The sequence below is a fragment of the Pezoporus flaviventris genome, unplaced genomic scaffold, assembly GCF_033815535.1.
Source record: "Pezoporus flaviventris isolate CSIRO_AGI_PZ_B2104156 unplaced genomic scaffold, CSIRO_AGI_Pfla_v1 ptg000008l, whole genome shotgun sequence".
NCBI classification, from domain to species: domain Eukaryota; kingdom Metazoa; phylum Chordata; class Aves; order Psittaciformes; family Psittacidae; genus Pezoporus; species Pezoporus flaviventris.
Window position 1 is genome coordinate 260,151 of NW_026892556.1, and position 21,223 is coordinate 281,373.

At 45.1% G+C, this 21,223-nt stretch overlaps 1 protein-coding gene across 2 annotated transcripts; it reads left to right on the plus strand.

Annotated features, from left to right (window-relative positions):
• The first annotated feature begins 408 nt into the window (after window positions 1–408).
• Window positions 409–20,147, plus strand: PTP4A2 (protein tyrosine phosphatase 4A2). Of its 2 annotated transcripts, none has more exons than XM_061449787.1 (6): window positions 409–676; window positions 8,861–9,551; window positions 11,103–11,195; window positions 15,829–15,959; window positions 16,788–16,862; window positions 17,956–20,147. In XM_061449787.1, exons 2-6 carry the CDS (start codon window positions 9,456–9,458, stop codon window positions 18,062–18,064), a joined length of 504 nt encoding a protein of 167 aa, XP_061305771.1. In that variant the 5' UTR covers window positions 409–676; window positions 8,861–9,455; the 3' UTR covers window positions 18,065–20,147. The 2 variants fall into 2 exon arrangements, with proteins under 2 accessions (XP_061305771.1, XP_061305770.1); XM_061449786.1 differs by having other exon boundaries at window positions 409–638.
• Window positions 20,148–21,223: the final 1,076 nt, after the last annotated feature.

Consider the following 21,223-nt stretch of genomic DNA (forward strand, 5'->3'; position numbering starts at 1 on the left):
ACGCAGCGGCGGCGGGAGGGCGAGGCCGGGACGTACCAAGTGTGAGAGGGGGTAGCAGGGCGGTGCGTTTCGCTTCGTGCTATGCTCAGCGCCGGCAGGGCGGGCCGCACCACTGCTCAAAGGGAAGAGAAGGGAACCGTACTAATGCTACCTCCCACGCGCAGGGGGAAGGTCTGTTCTAACAGCAGCGGGACGGAGGGAGTCGTTCCCCGCGGCACGGGGAGGGGCATCCCGCACGGCGAGCCGCGGCAGCGCGTAGCGAAGCCGCCCCAGCACTTATGGGAGCATCGACATAGCCGGAGCACCCCCGCGGCGCTGCGGATGGGTGCGCCTGGCGCGCTGAACCGGGTCGGGTGGACCGTACCAATGCTGGGTGTGGGTGTGAGGCGGGTCTTGCCAATCAGCGGCGGGCTGGGCCGTACCACGGGGCGCGGGCGGGGAGGGAGCGGCCTGTGAGCGAGGAGCCGTGTGGCGGCGCGAGGGCTCTCGGGTGTCTCCGGGCCGGACCGGTCCAGCATAGCCCCAGCCCCGCCGCTACCGGTCCCCCTCTGTTCCCTCCGCTCCTTACCAGTGCCCGGCCCGGTGTCTGGGAGGAGCCGGGCCCGCTCGGAAGAACGCTGACGCGCTCAATGCCCAGGGTGAGGGTCTGCGGCGAGGAGGAACTGGGGGGCTTCGGGTGAGGAGGGGCTCGCGGGAGGCTGGTCCCCGGTGCTGGAGATAATGGCTCTGGGGAGGCCTGTGGGGTCCTTCCTTCGGCTGCTGAGGAGGTTTTGGGGGGATTCCGTGGCCGGCGGGGCAGGTCTGGGGCTTCTTTGGCCTGAGGAGACTCCTTCGGCCCCTGCGGACGGTTTGGAACCGCCTTTTGTGCCCAGGGCCCCTTGCCTGCTCCGCCGGGTTGGCTTGAGGGGGGGCATCCTGGTCTTGGGGGTGTTTCCTGATCTCTGAGGCCTGTTTGGGGAACCCTTCCGGGCATTAGGAGCTGCGTGGGCAGGCGTGGGGCGCCTCTGACCCTGGGGTCCCTGCTCTGCTTCAGGACTCGTTGTAGGGGATTACCCCTCTGCCTGTGGGGTGGGATGGTGTGAGGGGCCCCCATGGCCGGGAAGGCTCGCCTAGAATAGGAGCCCTTGCCTGCAGCGTTGGGTGCTTTGTGAGGTGTCCCACCTGCGAGGCTGGTTTCGAGGGATCTTGCTCGTTGGTGGGATGGGGTTAACTTCCAGCCCCCATCCACCAGGACTGTGCGGCTGGTTAGTGTGGGTCCCCCTTCAACAGTGGTGCTGAGGGGGAGTGGGCCCCAAATAAATGGCTTAGGGGAGAGAACTGCTTTCTGCTTTCTGCTTGGGCTTGAGGGACTGTAGGGTTGCAGCAGTGAGAGGATACGGAGGCTGCAAAGGGGCTGGTGTGCGTGAATGGGGGATCTTGCTTGTATCTGAAAAGGGGAGTATTTGTAAGGGTTGGTTTGAGGGGAGGGGGTGTTACTTCCTCTGTGTGTATGTATGGATAGAGAAAGGATGGGCGAATTGTTTTGGGGGAAGGGGTTAGGCCTGGAGAAGGTCTGTAACGGGTAAGAATTTTTTCCTGGGATCAGGGCTGGAAACTGGAGGGAAAAGGCTGGGAGCAGTGTATGTGTGCAATCTTTCTCAGGCTCAAGGGGAGCATGTGGAGCTGGAAAGGAAGGGTGTCCAGGATGTGGTGGTTTTCCTGGGGTTTGAGTGGGAGCAGGGTTGTGAATGCAGAGGGCTGCCCTGTGGGACTTGGAGCTGCCTGGGTTGGAAGGAGGGAGCTGATGAAGCTTGGCCAGGGCAGCAGCTAAAAGCCAGTGCTGATGTTGCTGAGGGTGCTGAGTGACCTGCAGGAAGGCCTGAGACAGGAAGTGCTGTCCTTACTGGGCATGTCTGGGGTTTGCTGCTTTAGTGGGTGAGGAGCCCTAGTTACTGAGAGCTGGAAGTTTGGGATTTGGAGGTTGGGAGGTGTTATGGGATGGGGATGATTGTAGATGTGGCTTCCACTCAGCTGCGGTGATGGTTCCTCGTGGTTCCTTGGTGTGATTAGTCACAATCTGCTTTGTCTCTCGGGGCAGCTGTGTGCTCCTTGGTTTCAGTGTGAGGAGGAGTAAGGCAGAAAGTTGGCTTTTAAAGGCTACTGTATAAATGGAAACTCGCTTCAAAACTCCCCAAATGAACCAGTCAGGTTCTGACTCAGAACTGCAGTTAGTATTTAAAGAAGACAAAAAAAAAGATAAACCCACTAGTAGCAGCAGCCAAAAACCTCTATCTCCGTATGACTCAACACGTAGAAATACTTCGATTTAATGAACCCAACTGCTGGAAAGAAAAGATTGGTCAGAGTTAAGGTAGGAGTAGGTATCTGCATATGTATGGCTGCCGAGCCAGAAATGTAGGTGGCCTTGCATAGGGGCTAGCTGCCATCTTTTTAATGGAATCTCTCATAAATGTAGATGATTGACTTCAGGTTTAATTACCTGCAGGTAGTCAGCATTCTGTTGCACGCAGCTGTACTCAGATGTCCTTCCTTGAGCAGAGCTGAGCTGAGATCACAGTAGCTCACCTCACTCCTGCTGCTAGACTTCGCCCTGTGGTGGCATGTCCTGTTGGTTGACTCTGGTGAGGCCTGGGAGGGAGAGTTGTCGCTTGTGGAAAGGCACATTTCTGTCCTTGCTTGAAGGAGGATAGTGATCCACAGCTCAAAACATAGCTCTTGAGATCCTGCAGTGCAAACAGATCACGTCATTAAGTAGTGTAGGTTGTGTATTTTGATAGTACCTTGGAGGAGAAAACACATCAGTGCTGCACCATTACTGAACTAGCAGAGAGGAGCTCTGGGGTGTTTGTTGCATTTGGATTAGTTTGACAGCTTCTTTGCCTGGTAAGGAGCTGGAGATGTAAACTAGCTGTGTCTGACACTGAAAAACAGACCTGATGGCTTGAGGATCTAGGCTAAAAGTTACTTCTCTTTTTGAAGCTGGGTTAGGCAGGCACCTCTTCAGGCCGGTATCTGGTTGATGCCTATCATCAAAGAGTATAAAGTACCTTTAGAGTGGGTATTGACTTTGGTATCATCTTGGGGCTCATTTTTCTAATTGAGAAGGGCTGAAAGAGTCTTAAATCTCCTGATCCTTTTTTTCAGCTCTAAGACAGGAGACACTGTGGTGCTGTTTCTATTCAGGTCACTGTTAGGTATACTTTTTTGTCAACTCTTGTTTCTCTGTTCCACACTAAAAAGATAAATTCTGTCTCTTACACTGAAATTTAGCTCTGCTCAAAATAATGGACTGTGGATTCTGACAATTGAGACTTAGTGGAGGTGCAATGAGATTTATCAGTAAGCTTCAGTTTGTGTTGTCAGGCTGAATTTAACTGCCGCAGGAGCAGGGAGAAGGAGCCAGCTCTCCACTCAGTCATTTTTCTGGCCGAGGCACACACAAATTCAGATGAGTGAGATGAGTAAGATGCAAGTAACTCAGTACCTCTGCAGGGTAAAGTCTCCATTGCTGTGGTGTGAAAGTCCTGCTTGACTTGTTAAGGGCTTTTTTCTGGGTTGTTTATTTTTTTGCTCCATCATCTGAAAGTGTGAGAATATTTAGTTTGAGTTGTTGGGGAGCTGCTGACCTTGCAGGGCCGTGTTTTCAAAGACCAGCAGTTGATACAGCTCAGAGCACTCAGCATTTAGGTTTTTCAGGATGAGTTCTTAGTGTCACATCCTCATGAAAGTGATTTTTAATTTTACTGAAATACAGTTCTGTGAGTTAAATGGGATAAGAGCTTAAGTTTCTTTTTTGTAGCAGGGCCTTTTGCTTTTGACTTTCAAAGACTTCTAGCAACTGTAGACTATTCGAGGCATGGTATGTAAATAGCATTCGAATGTGTCTTCTGAAGGGTTTTTAGTATGTAAATGGTGGGTGGGGAAAGTGTTCAAAAGAGCCAGTGTCAAAACAGGATTTTTCGCGATGAAGCAGCTTCTGTTTTGCAGGAAGGAATCACAGAAACCCAGTCTGGTTTGTGTTGGTAGGGACCTTAAAGCTCATCCAGTTCCAACCCCTGCCACGGGCAGGGACACCTTCCACTGGAGCAGCTTGATCCACGCCCCTGTGTCCAACCTGGCCTTGAACACTGCCAGGGATGGGGCAGCCACAACTACTCTGGGCACCCTCTGCCAGCGCCTCAGCACCCTCACGGGGAAGAGCTTCTGCCTAAGAGCTTATCTCAGTCTCCCCTCTGGCAGGTTAAAGCCATTCCCCTTGTCCTGCCCCTACAGGCCCTTGTCAGAAGCCCCTCTCCAGAAAGAAAAGTTCTGAGTCGCAAAGCACACGTGCCTGTTGGGCCTTGGAAAGAGCTCCAGTGGTGTCTCATCGCTTCCCACTCCCAGCTTGCAGAATCATGGGCTCTGTGCATCAATGCCTGTGTTGGATGTTGTGGTTTGACCTCACTCAAATTTGGGGATGGCAGCTAAACCTTTCCTGTGTAGTACTCAGAACTGAGTTGTGCTGCAGGATTCTTCTCTCCCTGAGTAGTTTTGTACAGCACACTTGACAGTTCTTGCAGTTTCCTTATGTGTCACTTGTGAGTTACTTAATCTGTACTTACTTTCCCTCTCTTGCTCTATGCTGCTGTGGCTTCTACGGGTGGGTTTTACAGCCTGGGCTGGGGTTGGTGTGAAAGGAAACGTGTGAGTCACCCGCAGAGTTTGTCTGCAGGCTGGGAGGGGAGGGTGGGACAGTAAAAGTTTGACCTCACCCCTCTCTAGGCATGTGTCGTTCCAAGCAAGCTTCCTTCAGAGACGGTTCAAGAACTCCTTCCAAGAATGTTCCAGAGTTGCTTTCCCCTTTGTACTAGGAGAGTGTATTTTAGAAAAGATAGTGCTTTGCTTCTTGGTAGTGTGTGTTTCTGCTGGTTTAAGGCTTAGTTTGGAGGACTTGGTGAATTCTTTCACCTGGGAAGCACTCAGATGAAACAGGACGTTTTAAGGGTGTATGGACAGAATGTGGGTCACTTAGCGGGGCAGCGCAGAAAGGGGAGGTGAAATCTGACGTACACAGTGTGTCAGGAAAAGCCTGGCTGGCTGCAGCCTCGTATGGATGGGAATTTTTATGGGATCAGCTGGGCACCCTCAGCATGCCGTGATGTTGATTTCACGTGTGGAAATGCTAACCCCAAGAATGAGGTTTTATAGAAAACGAAAATGAAGCACCACATGACCTGACTCTGTTAACATCGAATGCAGATTCCCACTTACAGGAACAAAACCAGCTGAGATGGTTTGAAAATACTGGACTCCAGAACACAGCAGTGTTCTTCACTACAGCCTCACAAATTAGAGGGCTCTGATGCACATCCTGTTGCCGGGTTGTTTTGAAAGGGGATCCAAGTGACCTTTCCACAGGTACCGGTGTTCTGCAATCTGGAAGCTGCAGCTGTTGCAGGCTCTTTGCTGCCTCGGTGTAGCTAAGGCAGCTCTTCTGCCAGTGTGTTTTGAAGGAGATGGTGGAACTGGGAATTCCTGATGATGTTATTACTTTTTTTTCATTAGCCCTGTCTTCCTGCTTTGCATGGGCTCAACAGGGAAGAGCAGCAGCTTGTCCTATTGAAGCATCTAATTGAGGTGTTGGTGTAATGACTGAGGCTCCAGGCTCTGGAGGTGAGCGGTGTAGGTGTGCTGGGTTTTTGCTTAAGGCAGTCTCAGGTGAAGCTTCTGTCCAGTCAGGAGTTCATTTACCTGTTCTCTTAATTAGTTAATCATCCTGATTTATTTATGTTAGTTAATACATTGCCCCCTGCTGATGTTTCAAGCATATTCTTCCATGTCCATAGTAGTTTAAAATACAGTCTTCTCAAATTGCTCTCCTTAGGCTTCACTAAGCTCTCTTGGCATGTGTGGCTTTGTGTGAGCATGAGGTGGGGAGCTCACTACACTGGCCGTAGGTGCACTGGCACAGCTTGCAAAACTCAGTTGTATAGATGCACACCTTCATTGATGGTGATTCCCTATAATTAAGTTAAACAGCATCATGATCTGGCTCCCAAGCATATTTAGTTCTTTTCAGATGCATGTATGGCTATTGCTTGGCTTGTTTGTCCTGCTCCCTCTGCTTTTTCTCCTCCTCTGGATCCTGATAGAGCTCTTGCACTTCATTCATGGTGTTGACATGTTGGATACCTCTGCTCCCTTTCTGAGGCCAGCCATGCAAGACGCGGTGTCATCTTTTGGTTTCTCTCCATGTACTATCTCACTTTCTAAATATAAAAAGTTGAAGATTAATTGGCTGAGAAATTATTCCTTTTTTATGTTGTGCATAGACCTGGTTTCTAGTTACTCTTGTTGGTTTGGTAGCGCTCTGTTCTCTTGGGATTTTTGAAGCGCAGATTTTCTTGCTAGCACAGGGTGGAAGAAATTATAAAGTATTTGCTTGGGGAGATCAGAAGTTGCAGACAACAGGGGTTTTCCTGGGTTTTATTTTCTTAATGAGGAGCCTAGTTTTTCTTTTTAAACTTCAGCTTAACAGTTAGCAGCTGAAAATCGAGGGAGGAAGGGATGTATGTGTCAGTAACCCAACTTCTACAAATAGTTTCCTGTACTACATGAACTTCTTATCCTTTTGGAAATTGTTTTTCAGCCTTAAATACAGCACTCTGTTTTTAATCACTCCTTAGCTATTAGCTGATTAAATACTTCAGTCATACTCCTTTGGGGAAGGTAAATTGTGTCATTCTTGCTCTACAGGATGAGTTGAGCTACTGAAAGTGGCTTGGCCAGGGTCAGACCACGAGTAGCTGCAGATCAGAGCAGAACTGTAGCTGGTGCCTCCCCTGCCGCTCTGGATTCACTGGAACATGACATCTCCATGTGTCCTTTCTCAATGACTTGATAAATCAGTTTTACAAGACATAAAATAATTGGGTTGAAATTCCTTCTTTGATTTGCTTGAGGGAGGTGAAGTGTAACTATAATGATCTGGGCTGATACAACTCACAGTGCAAATAGCACTGCATGAGGCTTTTCCAATGAAATTATTGGTGCTGAAAAGAAGAATGTCTAAAGGATTTGTTTAAATATGATGCAACAGCTCTTCCCCTCATGACAGTGTACTTTGTAATGCTGCAAGCCTCTGATGTGCAGGATCCAAGTTCTGATCTCATATGCCAAGATCTGTTGACCATTGATTTTATTTAAATGACCTTTTTGGGTCCTAAAAAGTTAGTTTTGGAACCACTGTGTAGCATAGGTGTGTGGGTCACTCTCAGGACGTGCCAGATGACGGGGCTGTGTTCAAAGCCGGGAAAACAGGTAAGAGTTGGCCTGAAAAGAGACTTTCTTGCATCAAGTTTTACAGGTGTTGCACATGTGGACGCTGTGACTTTGGTCATTCTGTTCCTGGTGCATTACGGCTACAGCAGGCTGGAATTGATTTTAGCAACCTCTACCCTTTGAGATTGGGTATTATATAGGAGACAAATTGGGTATTGTATTGGGTAGTATGTGTGTGACAAATGTGCAAGAATTGACACGTGTACGGACTTGAGTGTGATGTGCTTAGATGGAATTCTTCCAGCTGGGGTGAAAGTGGATCCTGTAGTCATGACACTGCTGAAATATTCCTGGATTCATTTTTGAAATGTGTATTTGAGTCACTCAATGGAGCTGTGCTAAGGCCAGGGCAGGTCATTGACAGCATCTCTGCTCTTGCCTCTGGCAACCTAATCCATGGATTTTTTTTGGCACTGAGAGCTGTTCTTTAAGGAAACACTTGCTGTTCTGTGGGTGAGTTCTGACTTCATGTCAAGTGAGGAAGGTGATTCTGTAGGACTTAATTTGACTATTTTCAAGTGAGAATCTCATTAAAATGTTGGGTGCACCAGAAGTTTGGGGGATGAACTTCCGTGTGTGTGTTTCCCTGATGGCATTCACTGAGCATTGACCTTTCCACTTGAGTTGCAGGTTTGTGACTTCTGGCTGTTAGTTTAGATTTGATTCAACAGATTTCAAGCTTTTTCCTTAAAAACCCTAAAGTGTCAGTAGTGACTCTTTGGCTTTTTAAATGCAGTGAAAAGCCATATTGCTTTTTTAGTGTTTCAGCCTTAAATGAGCTGAGCTCTTTTAGCTCCATTTTTGTCTGCCTAACATTCATGGTTGAATTGCATGGTTCCATCTTTTATTGCTATTGCCGAAACGTCTGTATTTTGAAGCCTATGTGTTAGGACTGGAATCTGCCACAGGCTTTTAATGCCCTAGTCTGTGAACACAGGTAAGACTAGAATAACTTACAGTTATTACAGTTAAGTGACCATTTAGTTGCTGTTGAAATGGCTGATTTCTGGAGGGTATCTCCCTGGTGCTGTAGGAGATTGTGGATACAGTGCTGTGGGTGAAATTTATCTGCTAGCAAAAGCTCAAACACATGGCACTTTAGGTACACTCTTATTTCTGCTTGTGCTACTTATTTTGCTCAGAAAAAAAAAGCTATACCAACAGTATTTTTACCATATTTGGCCTTAAGCCAAACAGGTATGACTGTACCAACAGCCACTTTGGAGCGCGTACTTGGCTTTGTGCTATTTTCTTCTCTTTTGAGGCACCTGGATGGGAGGGAAAGGCTGCAGAGGGCATAGAAAGGTTTCCTTGTTCTCAGTTCCGGTGCCTGCCAGGAGCAGCACTTAACCAGAAGTCCATGTCTCAGTACCCACAGAATATTTGGGATTGCAACTACGAGGAGTCCAATGACAATTGGTTTTTGTTTATTTTTTAAACATTCTCTAGTCTAACTCAAGTTTCTCTGGGAGGGTCAGTGTTCAGTGTTTCTGGAAGTAGAAGCAACAAATCCTCTTACCTGATCTTTCTCTTCTCTCAGGTGTTCTGTTGGAGCATACGCTGCACATTTATGGCGATTCTGAGTGTGAGGGCAGAATTCTGCCAGGCCCAGCACAGCATCCTGGCTGACAAGTGAGCTGAGTGCAGTGGCTTCCACGTGCCATAATTACTTTGCCTTGAAGACTCCGGACACAGTAGATACTCAGATATATGGGATATCTTCTGCACATTGGAAGCATTTTCCTTTTACTGACTCTAGCAAAACTAAGCATCAAGAAAACAAAGTGGAGAGAAAATCTGCCCTTACTTTTTTTGCCTCACCAGTGCCTAAATGTAGAACAGGCTGCCTAGTCTTGCATGTAGTCCGAGTTTTGGAGTCTGAAGGGTACCACCTGCAGCAGTTGAGGCTGAAGTTGAATTCAAGTGGATTCTGAAGCAAACCAGCTTTTCTAGCAGTGAATTCTTTAAGGAACAAACACGTCAAAGCAAGCTCTGATCTGTCCAAGGCATTTTAGTGGTCTCTTTAATGTTTTCTGCTGTGAAACCTTTCCAAGGTTATTGATTTTTTTTTGATTTTTTTTTTTTTTTATTATTTTCCTCAATCTTTTGGCCCCTTACACACTTCAGTTGCCATTATGAACCGTCCAGCCCCTGTGGAAATCACTTATGAGAACATGCGTTTCCTGATCACTCACAACCCAACCAACACAACCCTCAACAGGTTCACAGAGGTAAGGCAACCAGATAAAGCTTCCTGGCATGCTCATGCTTCTGTGGAAGCACTGGACAGTCACTCTTCACACCTGTGGCTCAATACTTTGGCTGTATATTATGTGTTACCTGAAACTTAAGGTGTTTTTATCTTTAATATATTGGTCACATTCTCCTGACAGGATGAGAAGAGAATCCATTGATTGGTTTTTCCTAAGTCCTGCATTTCTTTAATTGCAAGAGGCCGAATGAGCTTCTGTTGTAGAATACACTCCCCTCGCCGTGTTCTTGGCCTGGTTTCTGAAGGTCTGCGTGTTCTGTGGTTCTAAATGTTATCTTTCATTAAACAATGCAGTGCTTCCAGTATATCAATCTATGGCTCACCTTTTGGCTTTTAAAATAATTGACAGAATTGTAACTGGTTTCTGACCTGTCTTCTCCCTTAGACTAGGGGTAAGCATGATACTTAAACCCATGCTGTAGTTCACAGACTGTGTTACCAAACCACCCTGATCCAGAACAGCCCAAGAGTTCGGGTGCTAGAATGTATCTGTGAGACATGACATCTGCTGGGTCTGAGTGCTGGGAAGAGTAAGTTACATGGGCAGTGGGTTGCATTGTCACTGACACAATCAGAGCTTAAATACAGCAAAACCTAACATTCGGCTTTCTGAAAAGGAACCGATGATGGTATCATCAGAGGAGTGGCAGGACGGTGTATTTCTGTGTCCTGGGTCACTGCAAGCACAGTATCTTTGTGGCCTCATATCTAGAGGATTTTCATGTTGCGTGTGCAGGTCTGTTTCTTCCAGAGAGATCCTGTCATCTGATACTGATGTCGGACTGTGGCTATTGACTTCTGTCATTCAGCAGTGGTCATTCGCCATGGAGCTGCTCAGATATTATTGGTTAATTTTGAAAGCCACATTCTTTTGGTCTTTATATATATTTTCCCCATTAACATGGATTGTCTTCCTTTTTCAGGAGTCCTGACTCTGGAATAGGTGTTACTGCTAATTGTTAGAAGTTACAGTGATTCATTCCAAGCATGAGAGGAAATTCTGCTTGCTGTATGAACCTTCAAAGTGAACTGGAACAGCTTTTGTTTGATCTTCTGATTATTTATCTAGCACAATGTGCTACTTATAGTGCATTACAAGGAGGCTAGAGTATGATGGTGTGTGTGTTCTGTTCCTCGCTCCCTCAAAATGTCAACACTGTCCGAAGCAAACAGTTCCAGGCTTCTATTTAAAGAGAAGAAGCAGCTGCTTGGAGAATATAAGTGGTTATTTTAATTTGGCTCATATATATACATTTTTTTCCCCACCTTGGCATTCCCCTGGATAAGGAGGATTCAGAGTGTTTTACATTTATTCCTGTCATTTGTAGCCCTTGTCCTCTTATAGGCCATAGCCTCCCTTCCTGTGCTGGCATTTGCTCCTTCCCTGTATAGTCACCTTGGAGCTGTACAGTAGTGGTGGCACCACTGACTGTTTAGTTCTGCAGCTGCTGGGAAAGTGCTTGTGTTGGTCCCTGTGTCATGTGCTCACCTGTGTTCCTTTTCCCTAAAGGAGCTCAAGAAGTATGGAGTGAGAACCTTGGTGCGAGTTTGTGAAGCCACTTACGATCAAGCTCCCATCGAAAAAGAAGGAATCCAGGTTATAGTGAGTTGCCTTTAAAACTGTCTATAAATGAAACCCACCATGGGCAGAAGTGGTGGGGATGCCCCAGGCTTTGGGCAAGCAGTTGTGACTGTTTCAGACTGGCCAAAAGCGATGTGATCTCCAGCATCAGCTGATGCTGGTTTTGAGAAGCTCACTGTACTTTTGTAAGAGGTACTTGCTTGTTTATTACTATTGCCAGAGCTCTTTAGTTGGAGTAGAAATGCCTATTCCTGGATTTCTGGGTTTCTTGAGATACTTGATTGCCTTTTAGTGACTAGTTTGATACTAACCCAGTGTTCAGCCTTGTGGTTCATACAGCTCACTGCTTTTCAGCACTTCTTGGCTTTACTGTTGGACCTTCTCAGGGTGCAGATAAAAGTCTATCCTTCAGAAAGTGCCACCTTTTGGGACTTTCTGACATGTTGATACTGACTGTGGCAGGATATTGGTCGACAGCCTCATCACTGCTCATCTCCAAATGGAGCCTGACTGCTGGTGGCTCCCCTCTTCAGCAGTTGGAATTCCATAACTGCTGCTCACAGCTACCATTATGCAGTGACTGTCTGACTGTATGGTCTGGTGTTGCTCGGTGGTTATGGGGAGGTTGTTTTAGTAGGTGTGTGCTCACACGAAGCTTGCAGGCGGTATTTTTCCAGGCAGTACTTCTGAATCATCACAGTGTGTCAGATGTAATCAGTTTATTTTACTGGAGTGAATAATACTCTGTTCTGAGGCCAGAAAATGGATCTTACCTTCTTGGTGCAGGTAGTCAGCCTTCCTTTACCCCTTGATTTTTATGGCTCAGGCGGAGAAAAACTTTTGAGTTTTCCATTAGGAGAAAAACTTGTATCCTGGCATATCTGTGAACACTCCTGTACAAGTTGATTGGGTTTCTTGGCTTCTGGCCCTGGTAAGCATTTACTCCAGTTCCAGGCAGCCACATGTGCCTCAATGTTGTTGCAAAAATCAGTCATTATAGGGTTAGCTGTGCTCCCAGAGCCTTTTTGTTCTCTCTGGAGCTGTCTTGGACTGGGACATGACAAGCATTCTCATAACGCTGCTGTGAAGCTTCCAGCTGTGATATTCCTGTGGTTGCCAGAGGCTGGAAGGATTAAACTTCTGGTGCCAAAGGACTCGGAGCCCTGATTTAAGCTGGGGTTTAAGAGTTTGTGTTCCTGTGCTAGCTCAAGAACTGGGTTCTTCCTATAAGGCTTGGGACAGTTTTGCAGGTGTCCAGCTCTACCCTGTGAGACCTTGGCGTCTGCAGCTGGGAGCCAGATCCACCTCCTGCAGTCCATGCCCCCTGGGGCAGCTGCAGGAGCTGGAAGTGCAGTGTCCTCTGCAGCCTCTGCTTCTGAAATAGTTTGGGGATTTTGGTTCTCAGGAAACTTTAGGAACTTGGTGTTGGCTTGGTTTGAACTGAAAGCAGGTTTTTGAGGAAGCTTTTGTAAAAAGCTTTTGTAAAAGCTTTTTGTAAAAACTGGAAATGTTTTTTCTGCAGCTGTGCTGAGAGATCCTTTCACTTTAAGTAACAGATGTGAGAGTCTTGTGTCCACAAGTTTGTCTCAGCTAACAAGCCTCTTTGTATTGGGTACATACGAGATCTTAGTGTTCCATTGCTGCAGAAGGACAAACAGGAGAGAGCATAAATCTACCAGGCATATGTTAAGGATAACAGAAAGCAGAAGGTAACAGGGAAGGTTTGCTGCTAATGTTATCCCTGATCCTGATTATCCCAGTCATGGGGTTGTCTTAGTAATTCACTGTATTGCAGTAGTGTTTTCTATTTCAGATAAGCTTTAACTAGTTACCAGCATGACCAGCTTTGCTTTCCTAGGAGCACTTCCTTTTTCAAAGCAGAGTCCTGTTGCTGTTCAGAATTGATATTGAATTACCAGCTGGCTTAGAAAATAACACGTCACTATTTAAAGCTAATATTTGCTTGCAAAAATAACATTAAGATTAAAACCAGCCTGACAGAGATTAGTGTCTATTTTAAAACTGTTGAGGTCAAAAGCATAGTGAAACCTCTCAAAATGAGAGCACTTGAGCAGAGCCTGCTGTCAGGCTGCACTGGAAGGGTGGGTAGAACTGGCAGCTCTAGAGCTGCTTTGGCAGATGGCATAGTGAGAAAGTAGAGAATTGGATGTTCTGTGTTTGAAGTAGTACTATTACATGCGTGTGTTTATCAACAGAGATTAAATCCAGGAGGTGGGAATGGGTTTAGTTTCTGTGGGTTTCTGCAGTTCTTGGGTTCATGCGTCAGGTCTTTTAACACAGAAATGTTACATCACAAAAACTGGTGGTTTTCTGGAAATAGTTTTGCACTGGCTGGTAACCAAGGAGGCTGTAGGGGGTTTGTTCGTCTTCAGGATCAAAGACAGATATCATTGTTCGTCTTTCATGTGGGTTTTGAACATGGGATTCTTGTCACCTTAAAGTCCTGTTACTGCTTCTTGCTTGTCTCAGTTCTGCATTGCCAATCCTGCAGTCGTTGCCAACTGACAAACCCAGAGCTGTTCTGCTAAGCAACGCTGCTCCAGCTGAAGGATAGATAAGAATAACCCCTTCTTTCCTATCATCCTTCCCAGATCCTGCAGAGTGGCACAGAAGAGCTGTGTATTCTGTTTTTTCAATCTCGGTGCATCATCCTGGTTATTAAATGACTGGTTTGGTTGGGGAGCTTAGCAGTTGGGTTTTATCCTGTCTGACAGAAGCTCAGAGGTGATGCTGGCAGAACTCCTCAGCAGGAAAAGACTTGCAAAACTTTGCTGCATTCACTCCTCCAGTCTCAGAAGTGTTCTTGTTCCTTGTCCTGGGCAGGGTTTTATCAGTGCCTGTTCAGTGTCAGGGCTATACTGTTCCTGGGAAGGTGATGCTTGCGTGAGGTTGTGATTAATTCGGGCCAGCACAAGAGCTGTGTGGATGTGATGTTTAATATATAAGCTCAAGCAGTGTAATAAGCTCCTGTGTTTAGTTTGAAGGAAAGGGTTTAGTTTAATGGAAAACCAGGAAGCAGAACTGACATGCAAATCCTGTTCTTTGCAAGGCAGTTTCAGAAGAAAGCACCTTGCAGTGGGCAGTGCATCTTCTCTTGGCAGCCCATACTTCTCTTCCTGGGACAGTGCATAATACTAGGTCTAAAATAATAGAGCTAGCCATGTGTGATGGGGTGGAAAATCTGGTGAAAGCCTTTAATTAGAAAGAGCGAGTTTCACTTTATGATCTTGTTTCTATAGCCTTGTTGTCCCAGATACTTTTAATTTCCCATTTGCCTTAGAAAAGGAGTTCTCTGTGCCCCTCAGACTTTGTGTGTCTTTCTGAATTCATCACATACAGTGTCATTTCAGGAACTAAAAACTTTTTGATTTGAGTTCCAAGACAATTTCCACCTTGCAGCTTTTGTAAGTGCCAGCACATCGCTTGGGTGCTCTCAGGCAGAGGGTTGTGCCAAGTTGTATTTGCTGTTCAGGAATTATCAGGGTAGCAGTGATTGTATTTCAAAAGGGAAAGCCTGCAAAAACCTGTGGTTTTTTTTTTACCTTTGGCTGTACTTGCTCAGTTTCTGCGTGCTTCTTTAAGGCTTCACAGAATATTACTTCATATTAAGCTGTTCTCAAGACACTACATGAAAGACCTGTTTCTAGCCAGTGAGGGAAGAAGACGGCTCCTTTCAAAGCCATTTCCCTGCCACTTGGAGAGGTGGCTGAATAATACAAAGCTCTGGCTATGAGTCTCTCTTGTAAAATGCATTGCAGTCTAATGAAAAGTGCTAAATAACTACTAAGTATTATTTTTCCCCTTGCATCTGGGAGTGCTCTTTCTGCAGCACTTTGTGTTGTCTTGAGAAGATTATGAAGCACATGATGGTCCTGAAATGTAGGACATGTACTACACTTAGTGCAAGTTCCAGGAGAGTGCTTGTGACTTCAGGGAAATGGGAAGCTTCTGACGTGCAGTTTTGATTGACAGGCATGGTGATGCTATCAGATGTGATTTGGCTAGTGAAATGGTGGCTGCCCCTTTAGTAGGGAGAAAACTGTAAATGCTGCTTGTTTGGTGACTTGGCTGATGTCTGAGCACTATTCTTGCTTGTGAATGGGCTGGGGGATTTGCACTTGAACTGTCTTGCTGACTGGATTCATGGCAGCTGGACAGGGTGATCCTTTTGAGTTGTTATGAAGAACCTTCTCCTCTGCTGATCCCCTTGAATTTTTAGGAAGTAGCTTCTTTGTACAGTCGGAAGTACAAATAGCACTTTAAAAGATTGACAGAACCACAGGCAAAAGTCTGCAGAGTTCTCATTTCTCAGATGTTTATTTGAACTGTCATAATTTTCATGTATTTTTAATAAAATGGATTTCCAAGGCAGCCATTTTTCTAATAATTCTATACCACATAAGAGTCGGTAGAGTTTTACTGAAATGTTATTGGAAAGCGCAGTTTAATGGTTGTTAAACATTTAGTGTTCCATTATATTGACTTTCCAGCTTCCGTGCAGCCAGAAAAATAGATCTGTTTATAGTACGCACTTCTTGCTGATGCAGTATTTTGTTTCTCCCAGTTCCGGTTACCTTGCTGTTGACTGTGGTTTGAAATCCATGCCACTAATGCCTTTTTCTTTCCTTCAAAGGACTGGCCATTTGATGATGGAGCACCACCCCCCAATCAAATAGTTGATGACTGGCTCAACCTGTTGAAATCCAAATTCCGTGAGGAGCCTGGCTGCTGTATTGCTGTTCACTGTGTTGCAGGGTTGGGAAGGTTGGTGTTCTGGTTTCTTTTTGTACTGGACTTAAAAATTAGTTCCCTTGTGTGGAAGGTCAGGGAGGGTGTTAAGTAAGTGCCAATTCCTCTGTTTTCTCACAAGTAACACTTTAAAGCAGCAGCAAGTTTGTGCCATTAAAGCAGGAGAGACTTACTGCAACTTAATCTTGAGTGGTTTCATAACTCTTATCAAGGATGGAAGGAAAAACATGGTGAGATTGTTGAGAACGCTCCTGTCAGGAGTGACACAGGCAGTTGGAGGTGCTGTTCATTTGAAGGTGTCTTTTTGCTGAAAATCTCCTGGGCTTCTTGACACGTGTGGTACAATTTCTAAGGCTGTACAGTTTTTAATTTCCTCCTTTTCAACTGATGTACTAGTAAGGATGTGAGAACAATAATAAAAGGCATTTAGAAAAACCAATTCAATGGCTTTCTTACTCTATAAAGTGACATCACTTCAGTTTCAGGAGGAGTTAGGCTTGTATTTCTTGCTCACATGAGGACTGATGTTTCTCTCCTTGCCACTCAACTTCCTTCTTTGCAAAGAACTTCCTTTCAAGATGAAGTAATAATTTAAAAAGACTGATTCAGGGGAGCTCAATGATAAATTCATATTCCCAAATGTAACCTCTGAATGTTCTGTTTATTCTGTGAGCTAGGAGGAAATGGTGCTGTCTACTTAGGTACTCAGCAGGCAAATGTTGTTCTATAGATAATGCTTACAGAGAAAGTACTGAAGCTGTTTAAGATTAACTTGATGTATTTTGAGGGGTTCAATGTATTGTTTCTCTAGATCTTCCTGAAATACTGATACCTCTCCCTTAGGGCTCCTGTACTGGTTGCACTTGCTCTCATTGAATGTGGAATGAAGTACGAAGATGCAGTTCAGTTTATAAGGCAGTAAGTTAAACTTCCCTTTGCGCAAGAAATCTCTCATTTATGTTGTATTTGAACAGTATCTGCAGCAGAATTCATTAGATTTCTGATTTCATTTCTAGTACTTATATCCTGACATGATCGGCATGACTTTGATGTAAATATTGAGGCTTGTGTCCTTTCCTGTGTTTAGAGATGAGGATTAAAATGTGGTCTCTCTCTCTCTCCCTCTCTTTTATTGTTATTATATATATATGTATATATGCATTAAACCTGGGCTTATGTATTAAGCCATTGACTTGCGACTCAAAGATTTTGAACTTGGGAGGAAAAAATGTCCAGGCTGGGGCTGTAAAAATCATGGATGACCTGACCATGGGCTAGTTGCTCCTAATGAAACTGACATAAATGGTAGCGTGGGTGGGCCAGCACATGAGTACCAGTGCCCCTATGTGTCCTGTGGGGAGTGTTACCCACCCAGGAAATGTCTGGAAAATTGACAGATGTGATGAAGGATGAGACTGCAGAGCTCTGCTGGTTTAGTGATAACATCACATTTTGAAATGAAGCCCAGCAGGTGCGATTTATGTTGAATGAGCTTTGCCAAAGAAACAGTTCATCCTTTTACAGACTCCCAGGGTCCTCAGTTTCCTCTGTGAACTGTATTGCGGTTGAGAGATTTTCCTGAATTTTAACTTACTTAAATTCCATTTTTCTCGTCTTGGGGATGATGCCTTTATCCCAAGAAGCTCTTTCCTGAGAACCTCTTACATGTTTGTATCTGAAAGTCATGGCCTTGCTTAGCTGATATGAGTAGCCCACGCACCTGCAAGGAAAGAGTAACCTTGATGTTCAGCTGCTGCTGGTGATGGAAATAAACTCTCCAGTCCAAGAAAACAGACTGAAATTTGTTACCTGGATTTTAATATTCTGACATGTAGGCAATGAACTGGCCTGGTTTATCCCTCCTCAGAGAGTCGGTGGATATAGAACTGAGACAAATGCTGGTTTGTAGCTACAGGAAGGCTTTGAACAGAGGACTGATCTGCCTTGGGGGGTGTGGCGATTGAAGCAGTACTTTTTCCATTGATATTAGCCTTCGTTCTCTTTGTTTTAGGAAAAGGAGGGGAGCTTTCAATTCCAAACAGCTGCTTTACCTTGAAAAATACCGGCCTAAGATGCGATTACGCTTCAAAGATGCCAACGGTCACTGCTGTGTTCAATAAAGCATAATCCCAAACGAAGGCAGAAGTTAGCATGGCTCTTTTCTGGACTCTTGGCACCTGGAAATGTGAATCTGGAATCAAACTACGTCATCAGATTGGGGGGCGTCAGTCAATGACCTCAGCCTCTGTCCTAATGGTGGTGATGATTGAAATACAATAAAAATTAAAACACAAACCTAAGAGCAACATTTCAGTGAAGGATTGTTTTCTCCTTGAGCTGCAGTTGGAACATCTGCAGGGAGAAAATCAGTTTCTGAATCTTCTGTATTTTTAACTTTTTAAGAAAAGAAATAAAGTAAATTTTATGTCTAAGGAAAACCAGCAGAGCATTGGCTTTTGCAGAAACTATTTTCTTGATTGGAGGAAATTTCCCAAGATTAGGGCCTGATAAATTAATTCCTGTTTAAAAGGACTCTTTGAAATGGAGTTGCCTTGTTTTTCACCTTGCTGGGCCCTGGTTGAGGCACAGGAGGAGCATTTGGTGCTGGATGGGAGCAGTCCTGCAGCCTTAAGCCCAGCCTGGGCAAATTCTAGAGACTAGGTGATGTCTGTTGTATGCGTACATGGTGTTCAGGCTCTGCAGGTGTGAGAAACCTTCCTGTGGGCTTGAACAGAAGATTCTCTGCCTGATACTTCTGGTGACTCTGCTAAAGGCCTTTTCTGATGGGTACAAGGTTGTGCTTTAACTGAGTGTGTGTAGCACATGTGTGTCTCTGTCTTACTTTTCCAAAACATTTGGCTGAGATGTTAATTGTCTTTCTGTTGTTAGAAAATCTATCCTGGCAGAAGACCGATGTCCAAGGGGTGATTCAGACAAGGACTTAAAATGAATTGAGCTGTCATAAGAAAGAAGAAAAGGCTTTTCGCTGCTGTCCAGATTCTCTGCCTTGCTGAACACAGTAAATGAGGATTTTGGGGGAGGGTCTCATTTGTATCGCATCTGAGGTAAAGGTGGGATGCACATAGAAAGGTGGTCCATGAATAAATGCCTTGTATGGGTCTTTTCCCAGACTAGCTCTCATGTACAGCTCCATTTAGCCACTGATTTCCTTGTTTTTTTATTAGGCTCTTTTGGAGGGAAAATCTCTTGTTACCCAACAACATGCCTCTCGTTCACCATTGGCAGGCTAGAAACGCACCCATTTTTGGAGTGTGATGGCACCATGTTCTCTTTGTAGGCCGTTGGTGTTGTCAGTGAATTAAGACAAGTCATGTTACAGCCTCTAATAAGTAGTTTCAACCAGGCTGCTTCTACCAAACACATGTTAACTTTGTGCCCTGCCCTAGGAGTGACCTCATATGCTTTGAACTTGACATTATATCTGTAATATTGAGCCACTGAGTGCTCTGAATACAGGTTTAGTGTCCTACTCTCCTGTGATCTGCTGTGAAGTACCAAAGGTTCTTGTTGGTCTGGATCTGTGGCAGTAGATTGGTATCTGTCTCTACCTATGCTTCAGCTTCGGGTGATGTGAGCTGCTTCATAGGATTTCTTCCTATTCCAGATTTCTGCTTTTAGACTTCAGGTTAACTGGGCACATGTTTTCAGAACACAGGTAATGGCCTTTTACAATTCTATTCCTGGATTTATAAATTTAAGCTAAAAATAATGGCACTTGTGAAGCCCCTCCCCTCCCAGAGCTGCTGGCAGACCTGTTTAAGGTCCATGGCTAGAAAACACCAAGCTCCACAGAGCTTGTTCTGAGCCTGACTCAAGCTGTGGTGGTGTACCGAGTTCCTTCCTCCCTTTAAGATGTGTAACGTTTCTGATTAATAGATGAAGACACAGAAGTGTTTGTGATGTCGATGCCTTCATTAGGGAAATAACATATCTGGTTGTGTTTGAGTCCATATGAAAGGTAGATGATGCTGAAAGGGGCTTTACCCTCCCCTTGCAAACTAGAAACCTAATGTTCTAACTGTTTCTGCAAAGTAAAATGGATGTTTCTAGTAAAATGAAATACAGGTAGTTAAAGCTGGGTTGGCAGATGATGGAAGTCAGGTTGGAGGGGAAGGTGTTGATGGATTAAAAACCAAACCCTAAGCCCTTCTGAAGAACAATAAAATCAATTTTTACATGCTATATGTATAACTGCATTCTTCCCCCTAGTTTTGCTCTTGATTTTTACCGTACTAAGTATCCTATACTATGATTCTGCAGCCTTAATTGAGGAAAAATAGTGGAAAGTGCAGACTGTCATGGAGTGTAGACACAAAGGGGGGTGTAACTGTGACCCATGTCCAGTAGCACAAGACTTGGTTCAGCACTTGAGCATAGTGCAATAAAGTTCTTGCAGTAAAATGTCTTCCCTCTGGCTCCTGATGAATTTATTGCAGCTAATTAATGTTAAATGCTCTTTAATCTGCTTTGTAAAGGCCCTTGGTAAGTTTGTTCATGCCCTTTGTGTTACTAGTGGCCACTGGGTTCTATGCTTGGGTTTGCTGGTGGGAAAGGCAGCTCTGCCTTGGAGAGAGGGTACAGCCCTGGAGGCAGGAGCAATTCCCTTCCCTTCAAACATGTAAACTTACCTTCAAAGAACCAAAACAGCCCCCAACCCAAGCACCAGCTCTGAACTTTCCCAAGAACTTTCAAGGGTCTGTTGCAGAACCTACTATTGAGCCACAGGCCTGGGGTGGCAAGCAAGTTCCTGGAGCCTTGGATCCCAGGAAATTACCCTTGCTTGGCATTGGAATGTCAATGCCTCCATCTGTGTAATTCATTTAAATAACAGCAAGATGCTATTTACTGGGCTTCACAGATAACAGCCCAATCAGCTCTGCTTTGCTGCCATCAAAGAAATATGACTTGGGAATCAGTGTTGTGTTCCTAACATGCATCAGATTTTTCCAACTAGGTTGAATTTGAAGTGAAGAATTTCTTCCTCATATCTGATGTAAATCTACCCAAAGGGACACAACAGGTAATGCTTTTCACAAGTGTGTCTGGAACAGCTTATGCTTTAGGCTGTCCAAGGGCTATGCAGACATCGTTACCTTGCAAAAATATTTAACATCAAACTATCAAAACCCAAAACCTTTGGTATGAAGCTAAATCTTATGACCTTCTCTTGTTTTGACCACTCGTTTCATGAGAACCTGAATCACCATCATCAGTGAATGGATGTGACATAACTGGAGTCTTGTTTTTCATGCCATATA